This window comes from Neoarius graeffei, chromosome 24, assembly GCF_027579695.1.
Source record: "Neoarius graeffei isolate fNeoGra1 chromosome 24, fNeoGra1.pri, whole genome shotgun sequence".
Classification (NCBI taxonomy): domain Eukaryota; kingdom Metazoa; phylum Chordata; class Actinopteri; order Siluriformes; family Ariidae; genus Neoarius; species Neoarius graeffei.
In genome coordinates this window covers 36280289-36301670 of record NC_083592.1, presented here as the reverse complement: position 1 = coordinate 36301670, position 21382 = coordinate 36280289, and the positions used below count along the sequence as shown (strand labels likewise).

Sequence of the window (21382 nt, the reverse complement as noted above, 5' to 3'; positions counted from 1 at the left end):
TCCGGAGCTTATCACGGGAAAACAGCGCTCAAGGGAGGGATACAGTCTGCATGGGACACCAGTCCACTGTAGTATTTAGCTTTTAGATGTCACAGTAATGAGGGCGGCATGGTGGTGTAGTGGTTAGCGCTGTCGCCTCACAGCAAGAAGATCCTGGATTTGAGCCCAGTGGCCAGCAAGGGCCTTTCTGTGTGGAGTTTGCATGTTCTCTTTGCGTGGGTTTCCTCCGGGTGCTCCGTTTTCCCCCACAGTCCAAAGACATGCAGGTTAGGCTAATTGGTGGCTCTAAAATTGACCATAGGTGTGAGTGTGAATGGTTGTTTGTCTCTGTGTGTCAGCCCTGTGATAACCTGGCGACTTGTCCAGGGTGTACCCTGCCTCTCACCCATAGTCAGCTGGGATAGGCTCCAGCTTGCCTGCGACCCTATAGTCCACTTGCATGTGACATCACAGCCGATCCAGATTGTAAACAGATGCCATCTTGTCGGTCAAACGCCATATTTCCGCCATCGCAATTTACCGACACTGACTTTCGTTGTTTTTCGCCCAAATCTGCAAATATTACCCTGCCACAATGCCGGAGAGTTGTATGGCATATAAATGCCACAACAGGAGAGGTCAGAAATCGGGAAGAAAGTTTCATAGGCTGCCACGGGACCCTGACAGGCGTGCAAAATGGATTGCTGCTATCAGCCAGGCCGATCCAAACAACAACAACAAGGCATGGGTACCGACTGGAAAGAACGATCACTGGCACCTGTGCAGTGACCATTTCATCTCCGGTTCGCCATGTATTTATTCCAGTATATCCATGTGGTATCAGTACTAGTACTCAATACTTAAGTGACTTACCCGTCCAATGAGGATTGTTATTTTCTTGTTTACAAGATGCCACATCTGAGGGGGGTTGACAAATCCTGAATTTCTGTAAAGATAACTGTCCAGAGATTTATAAGCACACAGTGCTTCACCACTGAACAGCGAGGGAAAGTTAATGAGGTAATTATACACATCTGGATATTCCACCTCTGGCAGTTCAATATCCACTGACACGGTCGTGAAAACTACGTCCGGTAATCGATAAGGGTCACTAATCTGTAGGTCGTTTATTTTAGACATATATCTAGTTATCTGTTCATTAGAAAAATGAGCCGTGTAGTCCGTCGGTTGAAATTGATCCATTTTGTATACGAGTGCAACAGTATTCAGCTGTGTTGTTGACCGACAAGATGGCGGCTGTTTACATTCCAGCCGGGATTCGGTCACATCTGCGAGAGGTCTATAGAACAGGATAAGCGGCTACAGATAATGGATGGATGGATGTCACAGTAATGGCCTATCGTATTATCATAATATTGTATTATACTGTTTATTCTATCCACATTCACTGGATATGAGCAACCGTGCGCTCTGATTGGCTACTCTGCTACTAGGATATCAGCTCATATACCATGAGGAGAGACAGACAAAATGGCGGAGCGTGTTGCTGAATCGACCAAGGACGAAATAAAAACTCGACTCGAAAACAAAGCCCCAAAAATGATCAAGTATTTAAAAGAAACAGAAATGGTGAAAAGAGTACAGTTTTTTGTTTTTCCCCAATATCTCCTGTTACACACTCCACCCCAGTTGATGGCGGTAATGCACCTTTAAGCTGGCTTGCCAACCGCCAAAAAAAAAACCTAAAGAAGAAGAAATAGTTTCAAAAAAAATTCCAAAAAAATAAAAAAGGAACAAAATATGAAATAAAAGTTTTTGATGGTAAGAACATATCTTTTTTTTATTTTTCAAGAATTATTATTATAGCATTTTTATTATAGAATTTTTCGTCATACATGACTTATTGCCAACTTGGCTATCAGCTCATGTACAACTTGATTCCGTGGAATAACTGTTAAATATCACTTCTCGAGAAACATTCCGGCCTTTTTTTTTTGTGATTCTTACAAGGGTTTTCTTTCACACTGTACATTATAACCCTATATGACTCCAAACAAGTAGGCCTTACTCTCTGAATAAAAGAAAGTCACATTATGCTCTTTTTAAGCTAAAATAAGCTTGTAATTAAATGCACCGAACTCAGTAAATATTAATACTATACCTAACATTAGTTAATTATCCTTAATTTCAGCTAAACTCGCCAGCCCATAATGTAATAAATTATGTTTAATTAAATGAGATAACAAAACTCATGGTCTACATTCAAATCCAGCATGCTGGCCTTCTTTCCTGTTGATCATTTACTCCCACATGGGGTGTGATCTAATGTTTTTAGTGATCTTTCTTCTTAGCAGCGAGGTGGCCATGGATATATAGAAACTTTAAGGTTGAAAGACGTGGCTGCGTGATGAAGCCCACTGGAGATCAGTTGGCAAGCCCCAGCATGTATGTCTGATCTAAAAGTTTGCTGGGCCGTTAATCACGATGAGGCACTCATTTACAAAAACCAAGGCAAGCATGTGATCCTGTCATTAGAGTTCATTTTTGTTCGGTGAGTGGAGATTGGAAAAACAGTTGGTGCTGCACTGGCTGCATTCTGTGTGCTCATCTTCTGGCACAAAGTAATAGTGATGAATCAGTCAGCTCATGATGCGTGACACATGTTAATACATGATACAAAATAAACTGTTTTCATGCACAATATTTACGAGATGTTATGTTTATGATAGTGATGTACCAAGCTATCATTTTGAGCATCACTGATACTCAGTACTGATTCGATGTTCACATGCCCATACTAAAGTTTCTGTAATGTGCAAATGTCAGTAGCGGGATGGTGACATGCTTTAGGATCATTTCTGTCCTGTGGGTCATTGTTATTGTCATATGGGTCAACATCACATGCATTGAATTCAGCGTATTAAATCAGTTCGTGTGTTGAATCCAAACTCATGATGTGTTAGACCGGAGAGAACACAACTGCAATGCTGTCGTCTCTCAGGATTAGTTTAGTTGCTGATATCATGAACACCATGTAAGGAAAATAAAACCATATTCAATGAAATAATCATCGCCAGGGTATAGGCCATTTGCAGGAATTGGTCACGTGTCAATTTTCCCCATAGCAACAAGCCCGTGGTGGGCAAGCTAACTTGACATTCCTTGACAACCATAAGAGTTTGACTGGTGATGTGAAGCAATCCATTTCTATAATAGCTGTTTTTACCTTTTCTACTGTCTTTTTTGACCTGAATTTTCATGTGTACTTGGAAAAAGTTTGTGGTTTTAACTTCTGTCGGAAGTTAAAGTGAATCATTGGCTGTAAAAGAGAGTTTTTTGGACTCAAGTTGGTCGCCGCTAAAAGAAATTCACGTGCGAAATGGCGGATAGCTCATCTGTATTTATTTTCAAGAATCTTCACACATTAAGCGAATGATAAAGGTCGAAAAGGAGAAATTATCAGTTATAAACATAGCTGAGAAATTCGCCATTTCGCACGTGAATTTCTTTCGGCGGTGACCAACTTGAATCCAAAAAACTCTCTCTTACGGCCAATGATTCGCTTTAACTTATGACAGAAGTTAAAACCATAAACTTTTTCCAAGTACACATGAAAATTCAGGTCAAAAAAGACAGTAGAAAAGGTAAAAACAGCTATTATAGAAATGGGTTGCTTCGCATCGCCAGTCAAACTCTTATGGTTGTCAAGGAATGTCAAGTTAGCTTGCCCACCACGGGCTTGTTGCTATGGGGAAAATTGGCACGTGACCAATTCCTGCAAATGGCCTATTGTGATGTCGTTACCACCCTGAAGATTTTTTTTAAATAACAGCATGACCATTATCTTATACCATAGAAATTTATCAGTCCTAACACTTACTTATTAATTAATTTAAATGTCATAATTGGCTTTTTTGTTTTTATGTTTTTGTTAGATTTCACTATAGTTACTTATCTCATGTTATAGCAGCTATAACAGTCATTCAATTTTTATCATCAGAATTTGCATAAAAACTTAAAGGAACAGGTATTCCTCTAAAGCACTGACAGTTTGGCTGCATGAACAAAACCCAAGCGTGCTCCCTCCCTGGCTCATAAGCAGCCTATCATATCCGTTGATAATGGAACGTGCTACAAGTGACACGCAAACAGCCCACACCTAACAGGTGTAGACTATTGTTCGGTTGCACTATTGACATGTGAGACAACAGCAGAAATAGTATGATGTGAGAAAATGAGAAGTGTTTCCCACAGTTCTGAAATATACGTACTTGTGGTGGTAGCGGGTGGGAAGAGCCGGCATTACCTACTAGCACTAATGTGTGATTTCGGATCGTGTTGGAATTTGTTCTGCTTATGCAGATTGAAATTTGCTCTGCTCACACTGCTCAGTAAAGCTTTCATTTCGTTTCATTAATTTCATTCATTTTTCATTTAAATCACACATGCTATCAGTGACAACCACAGGCTTTATTTTGTTCATGATTTCACTTTTTTGACTTGCAAAAGAAAAGAAGCACAAATTAACCTATTCATTTATGTTACTGACACAAAAATAGATTGATCACGGCCCGTTAATGTCGTTTTAATAATCAGTTAAATAGGCTAGGGCAAAAAAAGCACTATTACAAAGCTGAATGCACGGACTAGACTCAAGTGCTCCATGTAGTCATGGTAACATCGACAATATCACCTAATGCGCACGCTGATTAAGGCCACATCCACACGACAACGGCAACGTGATGTTATTTAAAAAAAATATCGCCTCCAAATGGGCAACGATCAGTAGAAATCAGGTCCATATGGCAACGCAACGCTTGCTGAAAACGATGCAATACACATGCCACACCTCTAGGGGCGCTGTAAGACGGTCCCTTCGGACACACCAGAACAACCCATACGAAAAAGAACAGTAAAGAACTTATAAGAGTTTACCACTGTCTTAGTAGTAAATCCTTATAAATAAATATATATATGCCATGTATGATTTACTCCTGAAAGTGGCCCATTTTGCATTTTCCTCATACAAATTTTTTATGAAAATCTAGTATGTATGAAGTGAACATTGTGCATGGTTTTTACAGATAATGTGTATGATGAATTACACTGTCTTTGTATGCTTCATGTAATGTTTGTAGTTTTAAATTATATTTTACAGTTTAAAATGTACATGCCTTTTATATGTAAATCCAACACAAACATATGTGGATTTACATATAAAAGGCATATACATTTTAAACTGTAAAATATAATTTAAAACTACAAACATTACATGAAGCATACAAAGACGGTGTAATTCATCATACACATTATCTGTAAAAACCATGCACAATGTTCACTTCATGCATACTAGATTTTCATAAAAAATTTGTATGAGGAAAATGCAAAATGGGCCACTTTCAGGAGTAAATCATACATGGCATATATATTTATTTATAAATCCTTATAAGGATTTATCCTTATATTTATAAGGATTTACTACTAAGACAGTGGTAAACTCTTATAAGTTCTTCACTGTTCTTTTTCGTATGGGAATAGAAGTAAGGACGCATGCGCATAAACTATTATGCGCGAGACTTCATATTAGCCACAAAGTCAGGAAAATCTGTTTGTAAAATTACATTATAATGACCAAATACAATGAAAAGTATTTTTCCAGTCTCACCTGTGAAAGGTAATCCCATGTGATCTCCTTTGGACGGTAAACCTGTTGGTACAGTTAAACGCAGCTAATCTTTATTCTCCGCTTTGACCTTTCCAATATGGCGGCGAGGATGACGTACGCGGAAGGCGGCGTCTTTAATTGTCCGGAATAAATTGAATACTACACGTTGATGGATTAATTTGCTGTTTCTCACCTGTGAAAGGTAATCCCATGTGATCTCCTTTGGACGGTAAACCTGTTGGTACAGTTAAACGCAGCTAATTTTTATTCTCCGCTTTGACCTTTCCAAAATGGTGACGAGGATGACGTACGCGGAAGGCGGCGTCTTTAATTGTCCGGAATAAATTGAATGATACACGTTGATGGATTAATTTGCTTTTCTACGCCCTTTTTTGAGGAATGTATTGTAGGACTTAAACCATCATCTGAAGAGGTGAGATCGCTCCTTTTTCCCCCTTATTTTTGCTGGCGGGATTGACTCTGCCCTAAGGGCTATTCTCTCTCTCTCACTTTGCACCAGGCATTACACAATAAATATTCACAGTGAAAATATTTTGTAAGCGCGTTTCATGAACCAAGTTATAGGATTTCTTGACAACTCGCATCGCATCGCAATGAGATCATTGGCACTACTGGTGTTAAGAATCAGACCATTTTATAAATGAATATTTTGCTGTAGAGCTGCAGTGTTTGTACAATTGCATGTTTTTGCTTCACTATTACTGTCACTATTCTGCTTCTTGCATTACTACTGTGAACTAACACTGAACATAATAATAATAATAATAATAATAATAATAATAATATCCAAGCTCGTGTTTCACTCTCACTAGTGCTCTGTAAGGCTTTTTCCTGGTGATATTCGTTACACTTCTACCCAGCGTGAAGCACTCACAGTCATGTGGTTGTGACGTCATCGTAAACAAATCCGTTTTACTCATCCAGACGACTTCACAACGGCAACGTTGCCAGATCTTTCCACTCTGGAACCCGTTCTCAAAAAGATTGCGTTTTGGGCACCCAAAACGCCGGTGCCGTGTGGACGCCAGGCCTAAACGATAAGCAATTGTATCGGAGTCACCCGAATCCGTTGCCGTGTGGACAGGGCCTAAGACCGTCTACAGCGTGAAAGCTCTCTGTTCATCTAGTCACCCATTTGGCCAATCATTCCAGTACAGCACAGTTCCTTTTAGTGATACGGTACATTATTTTCATTATTATTTATTTATTGCTTACAGAACCTTCTCATTCTTCATACACATTTGCTGAAATGGGTCGCCAAATATAATTTGGAGGCCGTTAATATTTCTAGGTGGTCCACTCAAGTAAAGTCTGTGTGTGGGAAGCACTGTACAGATGAATAGAATAGAATAGAATATCTTTATTGTCACTGTAAGGTGTACCGTACAACAAAATTGGAGTGCAATCCTCATCAGTGTAAAACAAATTAATAAAAGGATTTAAATTAAACAAACTATATAAAAAGTATAAAAACAGTCAAACTCACAGAGACAACAGTGAACCAATGAACTAACAAACTAATATTAAAAAAAGATGAGGAAATTGATAAAAGTAAGGTGTTTAAATTCAGAATCAATTGATTAAATTCAACTTTATTTTTCCTGATAATTATAAAAAATAGGTGATTAAAAATGATCAATAATTATTGATATCAAGTGAAATGAAAAAAAAAATTGTGATACATTTTTCATCAATATAACCCAGCTCTACTATATCATCAATAATGTATTCGAACAAGTGATTTAAAGTGCATATCACGGGTAAATTCAGGAGCGAGATCAATGTAATTCTCCTACTTTATATTAAACTTTGGTCAAATATCTGTAACATTCTGCATTCTCTGCAATTTTTTTTACCTTGCGCAATGCTAGAAAAATTCAGTTGAAATCAAGCCATTTGAGGCGAATTGGTCCGCCTCTGAAAAAACTTGGCATTTGGATTTCCCGGGAAACAGTGATTTTCGTGACGTCGCGTGCGGGACGCCTCCTTCTGAATCCTACATCAGCGCTGGTTTGTTTATGAGAAAACGACCTGGTGGTTTTCTGCAAATTTCTTGAACGTTATCGCGTAATTATTAAAATGGTTAACAGATGTATCGTAGGAGGCTGTAGCAACACCAATCTTGATGGGATTAGTACTCATCGTTTCCCAAAAGACCGGACAATGAGAGAGAAATGGGAGTGCTTGGTCTACACAAGCTGTGCACTGAAACCGTGCCAAGCCCTCACAGCCTGCTGGCGCTTCCGCAGGTGACGTCACGAATCTGGCTCCAGACTCCCTTGGGATTTTTCCAGACGCGTTTTGTTATTTTTTTTTTTTCTGCTGTAGACAGATGGCCTTGTGCAAAATTACCCTTCTGGATGAGTGTGTAAAGGGACATTCTTTCATATAAAAAAACCCCACGAAATTGGTCCAGTATATACACTTTAATGCCGCTTTTCCACTACAAACGCGGCTGAGCCGTGCCGTGCCGAGTCGAGCTGAGTCGGGCTGAGCGGGGCTGTTGGAGTTGCATTTCGACTACAACCGCGCTGAACCGTGCTGGCTGGAAGTGGGTGGACACATTGGGTGGAGTTAGCGAAAGTGGGTGGACGTCACGTGATGTCGTTAAGCAGCGCAAACAGTGACATCAGTGACAGTGGCGGAACAAGTCAGAGCTGGGCCGGGGGCGGGGCAAATGACCGGGCCCTTTATTAAAGCTTATCATAACATCATTTTAGGCTACAAAATGTCCGCAACTGCGGTGTTTACCAATTTCAACACTACCGGGTGCAACTATGTTATTTAGTACATCAAGTCCTTCAAACGAACATGTAACTCAGAAACAAAAAACATTAGGATACTGTACATGGCTCATAATAAAACATCAATAGCCTATACTGCGCACATTATTTGAAGGGCATACGAATGAGCGCTCAGAGGTTGCAACGGTGACAGGAAGAGTCAGAAATAAAAGGAGGGCGGTGCAAACCTCACTGAATGCACTGTGTTTACCAATTTCAACACTACGGGGTGCAACTATGTTATTTTGTACATTAAGTCCTTCAAACGAACATGTAACTCAGAAACAAAAAAAACATTAGGCGACATACTGTACATGGCTCATAATAAAACATCAATAGCCTACTGCGCGCATTATTTGAAGGGCATACGACGAGCCTTGCGCTCCGCGAACTCGTCCACGATGCTCTGTATATCACTGATTCAGTGATCTTTTAAGCGGTAGTCTCACGACCCGAATAGTAAACAATAAACATGGAGGACATGGAGTCGTTAGTGTTGCTGGTCTTGGTGCTGTGGCTTGTTGTCACCGACAACGCGGACAGATACTGGCAAGAGCGTATAGATGAGGCGAGGCGCATAAGGCTTCAGAAATTCTCGTAATTCGTAATTATTCTCCTTCTTCCAGGTTTGCGGTGTTTACAGATCCCAGCGCGCTCTGTGAAGCGTGTGTGGGCATGTGAGGACACTCCTCCTCACCAATCAGTGCACAGGGGAGTGTCTGCTCACGCCCCCAACCTCACTCGGCACGGCTTGGCTCGCTGCAGCCCCACTCCAAAACGGTGCGAGTTTTAGGGGCTAAGCAGGGCTGAAACGAGCTGAGTCGTGCTGGTTTTTGGTAGTCGAAACGCGAGCCGTGTCGGGCTGAAGCGAGCTGAAGTGAGCTGAAGTGAGCTGAAAAAGGGTAGTGGAAAAGGGCCATAATATAACCTGTGACAGCCGAACTACTGTCAGAGCTGCTTTTGTAGAAAATTAATCAGCACCTTGTAACCAGGCTGTGGTGCAAGTGGATTAAATATGTGGCGGTCTTAACAGATTCAAAAATATTGCAAACACCCTTCAGTTACATTTCCTAGTGTCTTGTACAGACAAATGAAACCAAATGTCAGACTGCACCCAGAGAGGCTTGAGGTGGAGCGAGAGCTGCACATGTATGACCACTTCCTTATTTGACTTTTGGACGATGTAGGGGGGACTGACGCCCCTTTATGCAGACCAGAATGACCCAGTGCTCTGGTAGATTCAGTGAGTAGGTCCATGGAGTTCACCAAACACTGGTCGTTATTTATCTTTGGGAGCATTAATAGGTATTTGGAGGAATTTACAGCATATTCCCAGTTACCGGTGATCACTGTGAGACCACAATGGTATTTCTGCAGTGAACTGTTTCTGGAAAAACTGACTTTGTTTCAGGACTTGCAGTAATGGCTTCTCAACCTCCTCAGCAAAATTTTATTTGTGATATAAGGCGACATGCCCACTTATGAGACCAGAACTGCTCTACTTTTGCTCCTATAGAGATGAATTATGTTGATCTATCATGGTGAATATTCTAAGATATTTACTGTAGCCCCACTTTATCATCTGTTATTACACAGCTCATTAGAATACTTGATTCTGATTAGTGAATTATAGCATTCTGCTCTCTGTAATTTCTATATAACAGCAGAGGTGGACAGTAACGAAGTACGTCTACTTGAGTACTGGACTTAAGTACACTTTTTGAGTATCTGTACTTTACTTGAGTATTATATTTTTTGGAAACTTATACCTTTAACTTCACTACATTTGAAAGACAAATATCGTACTTTTCACTCCACTACATTTCTATCAAGCTCCTCGTTACTCGTTACTATGAAGCAGCTTTGAAAGTGGATGTTTTTTTTCTTTTCTTTTCTAAAACGTGGTTGTTTTTTTTCGCAGGTGACACTGAGACAGTCTATCAGTAATCATTAGGGTCACGTCACATCCATAGACTGTATAAAATCAAGTTCAGTGATTTCTCAGCAGCGTTATTTAACACGATCAGTTGATGGCAGAATGTAAGGAGGCAGTTCTTCTGGGGAATGCACACACACCCATGGTTATAGCTAGAACCCATGTTTCAGTTTTCTGAAAGGATTAAAGATTCGTTTCGTTTTAAAAGTTTGTTTGCCGAAAACGAACCACATCACGGCCTACAAAAACTCGCCGTCCAACCTGCGGAAGCATATTGAGGTATATAAACGTTTTATTCCAAGAGAAAGCTTGCAATAAAGTTGTCTGTGCTTTTAGAGCTAGCGGTAATGTTGCAATAGCTATGCAGTCTGGTTAGTCAAATGACTTTCTATGGATTTGCTCGCCGAGTTGCCATCGCCTTGTCCACAGCTAATGTTTACACATAGCTAGTTAACTTGGACACTGTCAGTTAGCATGTAAAATCGGAGTTACGCTAACATGAATAATGTTAACTTATCTGAAGTCCTTTCAGAAATGTTTTAGCGTAATCTTGCCAAATAAACAGAATGTAGAAATCTTTCTTTTCTAGTAACATTAGCTACCCAATATGATTTTGAGTTTGAAAAGCGTTTGCTAGCATGTCAGGTGGAGTTTCACTGACTAGCTAGCTTAATATTAAACCACCATGATGGCACAGCATGCGTTCATTTTTTGAATTCACATTTCTGTCTTTGGTAACGGCGTTAGGTTTTGTAAGTGTTGTGGCAATAATACAACAATGCATTGACAGAAAATGTACTTTTAATACTTAAGTATTTTTTTAAAAGCAAGTACTTCAGTACTTTAACTTAAGTAAAAATTTGACTGGACAACTTTCACTTGTATCGGAGTAACATTTGACCAGTGGGATCTGTACTTTGACTTCAGTAATGAAGTTGGGTCCTTTGTCCACCTCTGTATAACAGACCATTTCTATGGACCACATCGTTAGTAGAAGCAATAAAATAATTTTTAAATCAATATTTTGTGTCAAGGGCGGCACGGTGATGTAGTGGTTAGCGCTGTCGCCTCACAGCAAGAAGGTCCGGGTTTGAGCCCCGTGGCCGGCGAGGGCCTTTCTGTGCGGAGTTTGCATGTTCTCCCCGTGTCCGCGTGGGTTTCCTCCGGGTGCTCCGGTTTCCCCCACAGTCCAAAGACATGCAGGTTAGGTTAACTGGTGACTCTAAATTGACCGTAGGTGTGAATGTGAGTGTGGATGGTTGTCTGTGTCTATGTGTCAGCCCTGTGATGACCTGGCGACTTGTCCAGGGTGTACCCCGCCTTTCGCCCGTAGTCAGCTGGGATAGGCTCCAGCTTGCCTGCGACCCTGTAGAACAGGATAAAGCGGCTACAGATGATGAGATGAGATTTTGTGTCAAATCATTGACTTCTTTAGTAAGTAGCCACATAATAAGCAGGATACTGTCCAGTGAGCCAATCATGATTGTGAAACAAACCTGTTCAGAGTGACCCTCCCGCTTTAAATCAAGGTATTGCATCACTCTGTCTGGGTTTATTTCATAATAATGATCAGCTCACTGTCCATTATCCCTTTACTTTTTACAGACAGAACATACGTATTAGCTCTTTTGTAGCAGGTGTAGTTTTGAAGGGAGGATGCTCTCTGTATTCACAGGCTTTGAGAATTAAAGGTGATGTCTACGCTTGATAAGTCCATCTGTAAGTGTCAGGCAGGAACTCCACCCACATTCCATACGATTACACCCAGTTTTCAACAAAGCTGAAATTCCATGAAAATACTCGATGCTGGCCTGCCAAAATGGCTAGTTTAGATAAGTGTTTACAACATTTACCACAAAGTAAAAGTATTTAGCCACACAAGACAGAGAAAAGGGGTGGACATATTGTCTGAAATCATTTTAAACAGATTTGCTGTGCTTCATAATTTGAGACACCTTTACGGGCATGAACCTTGATGATATCTCAGAACCTTGATGTTCCTCAGAAGAACTAAGCGTAGTGTGTGTGTGTGTGTGTGTGTGTAGTACTTGTGTTTTGGTTACAGAAATCAGAAGTCTCTTTTGATTGTACCATCAGAAAGACCACGATTTCTATGTCCCATCCCGTCCGTCCGTCCCCCCCCCCCAAAAAAAAAGTTATCTACTGTAAGGTAACCTAATGTGTAAATTGTCATGTTCAGTGTGGGTAGAGGATCGGTATGGTTGCACTGATTGGGCATGTGCAAATTCGAGTTGGGCCTCCAAGGTTTCTTTGTTGGTTGATTTTTGTGCTTCACTTTCTAATTGTTCATTCTTTGTTTGTCACAGCCATCGTGGATGACGAGAGGCTCTCGGCAGAGCAAATGGATGAAAGAAGACGACAAAATATTGCCTATGAATATCTCTGTCACCTACAGGAGGCCAAGCAGTAAGTTTCCACTTTAGTCTTTATAATTGTCAGGTTTCTTTATGATTTTATACAAGTCTTTTTATCAGATTGCTCTGCTTGTATTTTTGTGGCCCTGTGGTATCGTGACACTTTAGCTCTGTACGCTAAAGTAATCAGCATTGCCGAGTGTCATCTTATTATACTAGGTTTTACTGCACATGTTTTACGTTCACTCTGAAGTGTGTTGACTAGGGCTGGGTGGTGTTTGAAAAATTTTCAGTGAACATATGCGTACTAATATTATACTTTTTTCCATAACTTTTTGTAATCGTGAGAACAAATAAACCACACACTAAAGTAAACATTGTCAATCACATAGCCTATAGAGCCCTTTCACATGACGTCACCGCACCGCGAGATTTTGTTAGGCGCCATATTGGAAGACCAAGTGCATGCGCTCACAATATAAAACAAAGTACGAGTGAGAATAAAGTGACACGATGGATGATAATTCTGGTTATGTGAGTACATTACCAGTTGCAGAAAGGGCACAGTATGTGGAGAAACTGGCTGTGATTGATGGGTTTGACCCATATGATAAGACTCGCGGCAAGGGAGAATGGAAACACAAGGAGGACCGGACACCAATTCTGCCATCTGTTTGCTACCCAGACATTGTAAGCTATTTGTTGTTTACACCCAGTGCCTACACTCAGTGTTCGAACTATGCCGATATTTTCGGGGGGGGGTCCCTTTTTTTCCCTTGGGGCGCTTGCGCTTGTCTCGGAGCGCGGATCTCCAAACACATGAGAAGCCTATCTTGCGCACATATCACGCGGACTCCACACCTCCACACACGCATTGCGTCTGAAGTCATAACTCATCAGGGGAAATCGTGTCCACATTGGCATGTTCAAAAAACAACCTCGCGTCAACAATGAAACCACACGCAAGAAAAAAAAACAGTCAGGCTACTCAACAACCAACCTGGCAGCAGCGAGCAAGCCCCAAACCATCCTGAATTATTATTATTATTAAATTGTAGAAGTCTGGGAGGCTTGCTCCTCATACAGTTATCAACTTGAGGCCAATTTAGCATGTTTTAAATCTGAATTTCTTGCGTTTGCTTACCTCAAAGTGTCCGCAGATCATGCACAGACTTATCCATTATATCCACAGTTTTTTGCCAAGTCTCACACAGGTTTCTTTCAAGTCTACTGCTGGGCCAATAAATCATAAATAAAACAGCTCAGATTTGTTTGTTTAAGTCGTTTGCCACTCCACTTTATTCTCGTGGGTTCACATACCGCTGCCGTTATTTCCCCCTAATCACAAGTTTGTTGGTCTTCCAATATGGCGCAGGGTCTGTTTACTTCCGGTTTCGGGTGACGTCAGTGAAAGGGGTCTATACTGTTGATTTTTTATATATATATATATATATATATATATATATCATCTCATCTCATTATCTCTAGCTGCTTTATCCTGTTCTACAGGGTCGCAGGCAAGCTGGAGCCTATCCCAGCTGACTACGGGCGAAAGGCGGGGTACACCCTGGACAAGTCGCCAGGTCATCACAGGGCTGACACATAGACACAGACAACCATTCACACTCACATTCACACCTACGGTCAATTTAGAGCCACCAGTTAACCTAACCTGCATGTCTTTGGACTGTGGGGGAAACCGGAGCACCCGGAGGAAACCCACGCGGACACGGGGAGAACATGCAAACTCCGCACAGAAAGGCCCTCGCCGGCCATGGGGCTCGAACCCAGACCTTCTTGCTGTGAGACGACAGCGCTAACCACTACACCACCACGTCGCCCATATACATGATATTACATGGTTGCACGATGGTATGAAGTTTACCTTTGAGTGGTGAACACATTCACGAGTGAGCAAAGTGAATGAGTGAAAATATTTTCACTATGAGAAGATCAACTTCATATTTTAGCACAACTGTGTAATGTTCTTTTTATATTATACAGTATGGACACATCCACAAAAATGCACAAGTTAATCAAAAGAATTTTAATTTTGAACCTGTTCACCATTTTGACAACACATGCCTAGTCAGCAGCAGGAAAACACTGGGAGTGATATCATCGGAGTGAAATATCAGGAAATATGTCACTTGTCAAAAAATTCCCGTGCAGGGATTGGCCAAGGACGGCTCACGTGACAAAATAGTTCCAGCATTGATTAAGCAATGTATCTCGTGACGTCAAAAGTTAAAAAAAGGATACGGTGTGAGTCAGTCATGGTATATCCTGGATATACCATGAACTGACGTCATAATTTCAAGCAACACAGCCGATTCGAGTTACAGCTGTGACTCCACGAGCATTCCTGTGTGTGTAGATCTGCGTATCATGATCATGCCTCGTGAAGCAGGTGATAGCATGGTACATTGCACATGTGCAGATCGAAGGTCGTGCCAATATAAACAAGAAACATGGCTGCCTCCAGTGAGCTTATGCGGAAATTCAATCTCATAGACGATGAGGATTTGATAGAATCAACTGATAGTGAGAATACGAAATAAATAAAGTATGGATTAGCCATCTTGAAGGAATATTGCAATCCTGCTGAAGTGAATTATGAAGAGTTTGGAATTTTAGTTTGGAAGTTTTTGATGAGAGATAATCATCAATCTAATACACCCTGCACTGAGAGGCACCAGTAATTATGGATTCTCTTCGCTGACTGGCATAGTATTAGTTTCTTCAGGGCTGCACCCCTCACAAAACAGTACTATGCCAGTCACCTCAGGGAATCCATGATTTCAACCAGAGCCTCTCAGTTTCGATGAACATGTCACTCAGATCCGTGATGTATTTCATATGAAAAATGAGTTTTTCAACATGAGAAGATAAACTTCATGTCTTCAAGCCAGGCGGCACGGTGGTGTGGTGGTTAGCGCTGTCGCCTCACAGCAAGAAGGTCCGGGTTCGAGCCCCGTGGCCGGCGAGGGCCTTTCTGTGCAGAGTTTGCATGTTCTCCCCGTGTCCGTGTGGGTTTCCTCCGGGTGCTCCGGTTTCCCCCACAGTCCAAAGACATGCAGGTTAGGTTAACTGGTGGCTCTAAATTGACCGTAGGTGTGAATGTGAGTGTGAATGGTTGTCTGTGTCTATGTGTCAGCCCTGTGATGACCTGGCGACTTGTCCAGGGTGTACCCCGCCTTTCGCCCGTAGTCAGCTGGGATAGGCTCCAGCTTGCCTGCGACCCTGTAGAAGGATAAAGCGGCTAGAGATAATGAGATGAGATGAGATCTTCAAGCCAACGTCTGATGTTCTTTTTATTATATAGACACATTCACAAACAAAAAGTACCCAAATTTATCAAAACAATTAATCAATTTCCTCACTAATAAGGTTATTAGAAAATATGTTAATATCCAGGGCGGCACAGTGGTGTAGTGGTTAGCATTGTCGCCTCACAGCAAGAAGGTCCTGGGTTTGAGCCCCAGCGGCCGACAAGGGCCTTTCTGTGTGGAGTTTGCATGTTCTCCCCATGTCTGCGTGGGTTTCCTCTGGGTGCTCTGGTTTCCCCCACAGTCCAAAGACATGCTGATTGGTGGCTCTAAATTGACCGTAGATGTGAGTGTGAATTGTTGTTTGTCTCTGTGTCAGCCCTGCGATGATCTGGCGACTTGTCCAGGGTGTACCCCGCCTCTCACCCATAGTCAGCTGGGATAGGCTCCACCTTGCCCGCAACCCTGTAGGACAGGATAAGCGGCTATGGATGAATGGATGTTATTATCCTGGATGTATCTCATATTTACTGACGTATTTCCCAGTAAAACACTTGTGTCTATATAATAAATCATAATATTATTATATGGACACGAGTGTTTTACTGAGAAATATGAGACTTGTATTTTTCATACAAAACACGTAATGGATCTGAGTGACATATTTAAATAATATTGGCTGGCTTTGAGTGGTATATCAGATGTATTCCATTCAGCTAGCATGATATTGAACAAGTCGAAGATGCGTAGCTGAATGGAATATATCTGATATACCACGAAAAAAAAACAGCCAACATTATTATTATTATTATTATTATTATTATTATACATACACACTCGATGGAACAATTATAGATTTTACAAAAAGTTAAGAACAGGGTGGTAACTTACCAATATTGAATGCTGATTCTGATTGAATGTAATTCAATGTTCTGTCAATCCAGTGTACATGTACAAAGTCAAAGTTCTAACAATAAAAATGGTACAAGTCCAAAAAGCCTGAACAACAACCCAACTTAGATACAAGCGATATACAGGTTGACGGTTCAAGTTCAAAGTTACTTTTGGTCGTAGTTAATTGTTACATTGCAGTTGTTCAGAACAAAAGGGCTTTGCTGAGTGAAGTCCACGAGTGACGTCCTCTTGTAAAAGTCTCTGTCACTTTTCCTCACCTCCAAGTAAAACTTTATATTTCCACGCTTGCTCTCTTTTCCAGTTTTTTTTTATGTCCCTTGGTATGTTTTTCTCCTGTAAATATGCATGAAGAATATCCATTGAAGTTTTGATAGCCTTCCGGGTGTTCGGCGCATCTTTCATTTTAAATCTTCCGCTTTTAATGAAGCAAACCGCGCGGTCATGTTTGTGTACAAACTGTCAGTCACTCACTAGCACAGAAGTTTTACATCTCCGATGTCTCTTTTTTCCAGTTTTTCGATGTCCGTTGACATGTTTTTCTCTTGTAAATATGCATGAAGAATTTATAATGAAGTTTTGGTAGCCTTTCGGGTGTTCAACACGTCTTTAGTTTCAGTTTTCAGTTTATTTATTTGGTGCTTAAACCTAGCACTGAATTAACCCCAACTTCTCTCTCTCCCGGCCGACAAAGAAATGATTGTGCCCTATGGATAGGATAAGCGATATGATAAGAATATTGCATGCTTTCAGTAAACCCACTAGAAGGGAACAGAATACATGTTTTTATTCCATGGAAAAGGTGGCCTGTATGTATAATAATTCCCAATATATTTCACTCCCAGTGTTTTCCCACTGACTAAATGCACGTTGCCAAAATGGCGACCCAGTTCAAAATTAAAATTCTTTCGATTAACTTGCGGATTTTTTTTGGATGTGTCTCTATAATAAAATTAATATTACAAGGCAGTGCGAAGATATGAAGACAAAGAAATGATTGTGCGCATGCACAACAGAAAAGTTTTGTCATTGGATCTTCGTGTGTGATGTCGTGTTGTCTTGACAACGTGCAATATTATAACAATATTGCATGCTCATTCTCCATTGGGGAGAGTGGCGTAATACACGTAGGATAAGCGATATGATAAGAATATTGCAAGCTATCAGTAAACCCACTAAAAGGGAACAGAATACATGTTTTTATTCCATGGAAATAATGTGTGTGTGTGTAGGAAGAATATAAATATAGATTTTTCAAGTGGCAAATATATATTTCATGAGCGAGTGAAGCGACCTCATGAAATACATATGCACCACTTGAAGATAAACTTAATATCTTTCCGCCACCATGTACAGTAATATCCTGTATTTATTAGCAGTGTGATATATATATATATATATATATATATATATATATATATATATATATATATATATATATATATATATATATATATATATATATATAAAACTTTAAAAAAAAAAAGGTCTTTTAAAAATACATTTATACTGCCTCCTACAACATAGACCAGAACATCACATTGTGGTTAACAGGCCTCATTTAAGAAAACCACAGAGAATAAATGAGTAGGTATGGATCAATACATTAACCAACCAACAAGATAGTTTCAGTGATAAATACTAGTTTCACTGCTAGCTGCTGAAGCCAAACAGGTTTTCACACTCACAAATGTAATCGTAGCTAACATTCTCTTGCAAAGGTCAGAAAGCTGATCGGTCAGCTGTGTGTTCCCGTGTTCGGCTGTGGTATGTTTCACCTAGATTCTCCAGTCTTGCACTGGGAACTGATCTCATCTTCTTTCATGAAGTACAACAAGACTTCAGACCTTTGCAACATATTTATCTGCTCTATTTTCACTCTCAGTGCATCAAGAAGCAATTAGACATTCAAATCTTTGCCTATTTTTGGCTAATTTTTCTTCTTTTTTTAAGAAGAAGCCAAGAAGCCTTTGTTTGTCACATGTACACTCAAGCACAGACTTAAGCACACAGTGAAATTTAACCTCTGCATTTAACCCATCTGAAACAGTAAACACACACATGCACACACAAGTGAGCAATGAGCACACACACATACAGTACGCAGAGCAGTGGGCAGCTATGCTACAACACCCAGGGAGCAGTTGTGGTTTGGATGCCCTTGCTCAATGGCACTTCAGCCCAACTTCAGGCCATGGCTGCCCCATGTTAACCAAACCACATGTCTTTGGACTGTGGGGGAAACTGGAGCACCCGGAGGAACAGAAAGGCCCCCGTCAGCCACTGGGCTCGAACCCAGAACCTTCTTGCTGTGAAGAGACAGTACTAACCATTACACCATCGTGCCGATCATATTAATATTAACCCCATCAATGCCCTTGGACGAGTCACGTACGTCATGAAATATTTTACCGATGTGCCTTATGACGTAGAGGCGAGGTGGCCAAGTGGTTAGAGTGCTTGACCGCCAAGCGAATGGTCCCGGTTCGAGCCTCGCCTCGGACGGTGATCTGGGGCTCGCCTCCTGTCCACCCAGCAGTGAATGGGGACCTGGTGGAAAAACTGGGGAAGTTAAAGGCAGCGAGGAAAGGAATTGGCCACCCTACCTCACCATGCCAACGGCCTAGGCAGAGTGTGCTCTCTAATAGGCACTCCCCAACGTATGTACGAAAAATGTATATGGGACTCTTTGACTCTTATGATGTACTGTATGCTGCTAGTCATAAACACCTCCTCTTATGTACCTTACATGGCACAGTACTTTTACTTCACAGTGGTACTTTTACTTCAGAGTGGTACATTACTGCGAGTTGGCCTAGTGGTTAGTGTGTCTGCCTCTTGATCGGGAGATTGCGAGTTCTATTCATGGTCGGGTCATAAAAATGGTACCCAGTTACTTGGACTACATGGATCCTTGGTGTACATTGTGTTTTCAAGTACTAGTAATTCATGTTTATGGACAGGTTCTCATTGACAAGACCCGTTGTCTTGTTGTTTTTGATTACTAAAGTTATTTTTACTCTACAACAGTGTTTTTGTGACTTTTCTATACAAATATTAAAAATATAAAGTTCTGAACAAGTTAGAGAAAGATTATCAAAATATCCCAATTTTGATCTACTGTATTTTGTCCTATATGCCCAGCACATTACAATTAATTATGGGTGGCAGCCAAGGGGTTAATAATATAAAAATATTATTTTTAGTATTTAATATTTTTAATAATCCTTTATGATGTCATTTTTGTCCTCAGTATCAAAAACAGTTACCAAGTTGTTCAAAACTTTCTCAAAATGCTTCAGTCAGTGTCTTTTGTGTCCCAGTTTTTGGTCTCCAGCCTTTGATGACAGCTCGTGCCTGCTGGAGTTCAGAGTATTTTAAATACGCCATACTGATTTGAATAAAGAGATTAGTGCATTATCAGATGTCAGTTGTATTTTAATCAGGGCTTTGAACCAGAATTTTTTTCCTATTGGTTCGTTCCGAACAGAAACGGAATTTTAACGTTTCCAGTTTTGGGTTCCACCATTAAATAGACGTTCCCGAACCGGTTAGAACAAAAAAATTTCGTTCCCGGAACGGTTAATTACGTTCCCTGTCAGCGGTTTAACAAATGGCTATAAAGTTATGTCTCTGTCTCATCCAGCTTAAGCCAAATGTAGGCTAATTCTATTACAACCTTCATTAAATAAGACAAGAAATAATTCAAAACAATTATTATTTCAAATGTTGGTGATTTGGATTCTCAGTATGTCTTCCCATCTACACAAACAGAAAAAGTGCCAAAAATGAAAGATAATTCGTTTAGTGTGTTACCAAAGGCTAGTCAGGCCCTGTAGAGGGCTACTGCATGACGTCACTGCGCCACGAGATTTTGTTAGGCGCCATATTGGAAGACCAAGTACACATCTATGCAAGTACATACATACATAAAACAAACTACACCTGAAATGTAGCCAGGGCCGGTTCTGCCCTAATCTGGACCCGGGTGCAACATCGCGCAACCCTTCCCCCCCAAAAAAAAAAAAAAAAAAACCACCAGTCTAAATCAGGACAACCATCACATAACTATAAACATTTTATATCAACTATTTTAACTAAATGGGCTATAATAAATAAGCCTGCAGGCAGCCACGGCGGGCTGCCTCAGAAAAGTAACCATTCAATGACGCAACTGAAAGCCTGCAGTCACGGCGGGCTGCCTTAAAAAGTAACCATTTGTCCTACCTTAAAACTTGTTTTGCATTTTCTGCCTCCTTTTTTGTATTTTCAACCCTCCGTTTATTTTCTTTCCTTTTCTGAAAACCCGATTTGTGTCCAGACATTTTGTTCTGCTACCAACGAACTAACTCGTCAGGTCTCGTCTCTCGAGCCCGCGATGATTCCCGTGGGAAGGGCAACAATTGATACATTTTTACAAACAGCCAATAAACAGCCAATAGGGAGGTTGCATCGTTCAGGCTCTCCTTTGCTCAGACACT

The 21382-nt window shown here is 40.7% G+C and overlaps 1 protein-coding gene across 1 annotated transcript in view; it reads left to right on the top strand.

Moving 5' to 3' along the window:
* The window catches only part of iqgap2 (IQ motif containing GTPase activating protein 2), a 103536-nt gene that overhangs the window by 6661 nt on the left and 75493 nt on the right, over window positions 1-21382 (top strand). Inside the window, exon 2 of the mRNA XM_060907148.1 lies at window positions 12673-12772. Within this exon, the coding sequence (XP_060763131.1) occupies window positions 12673-12772 (100 nt within the window). The remainder of the gene's footprint in view (window positions 1-12672; window positions 12773-21382) is intronic.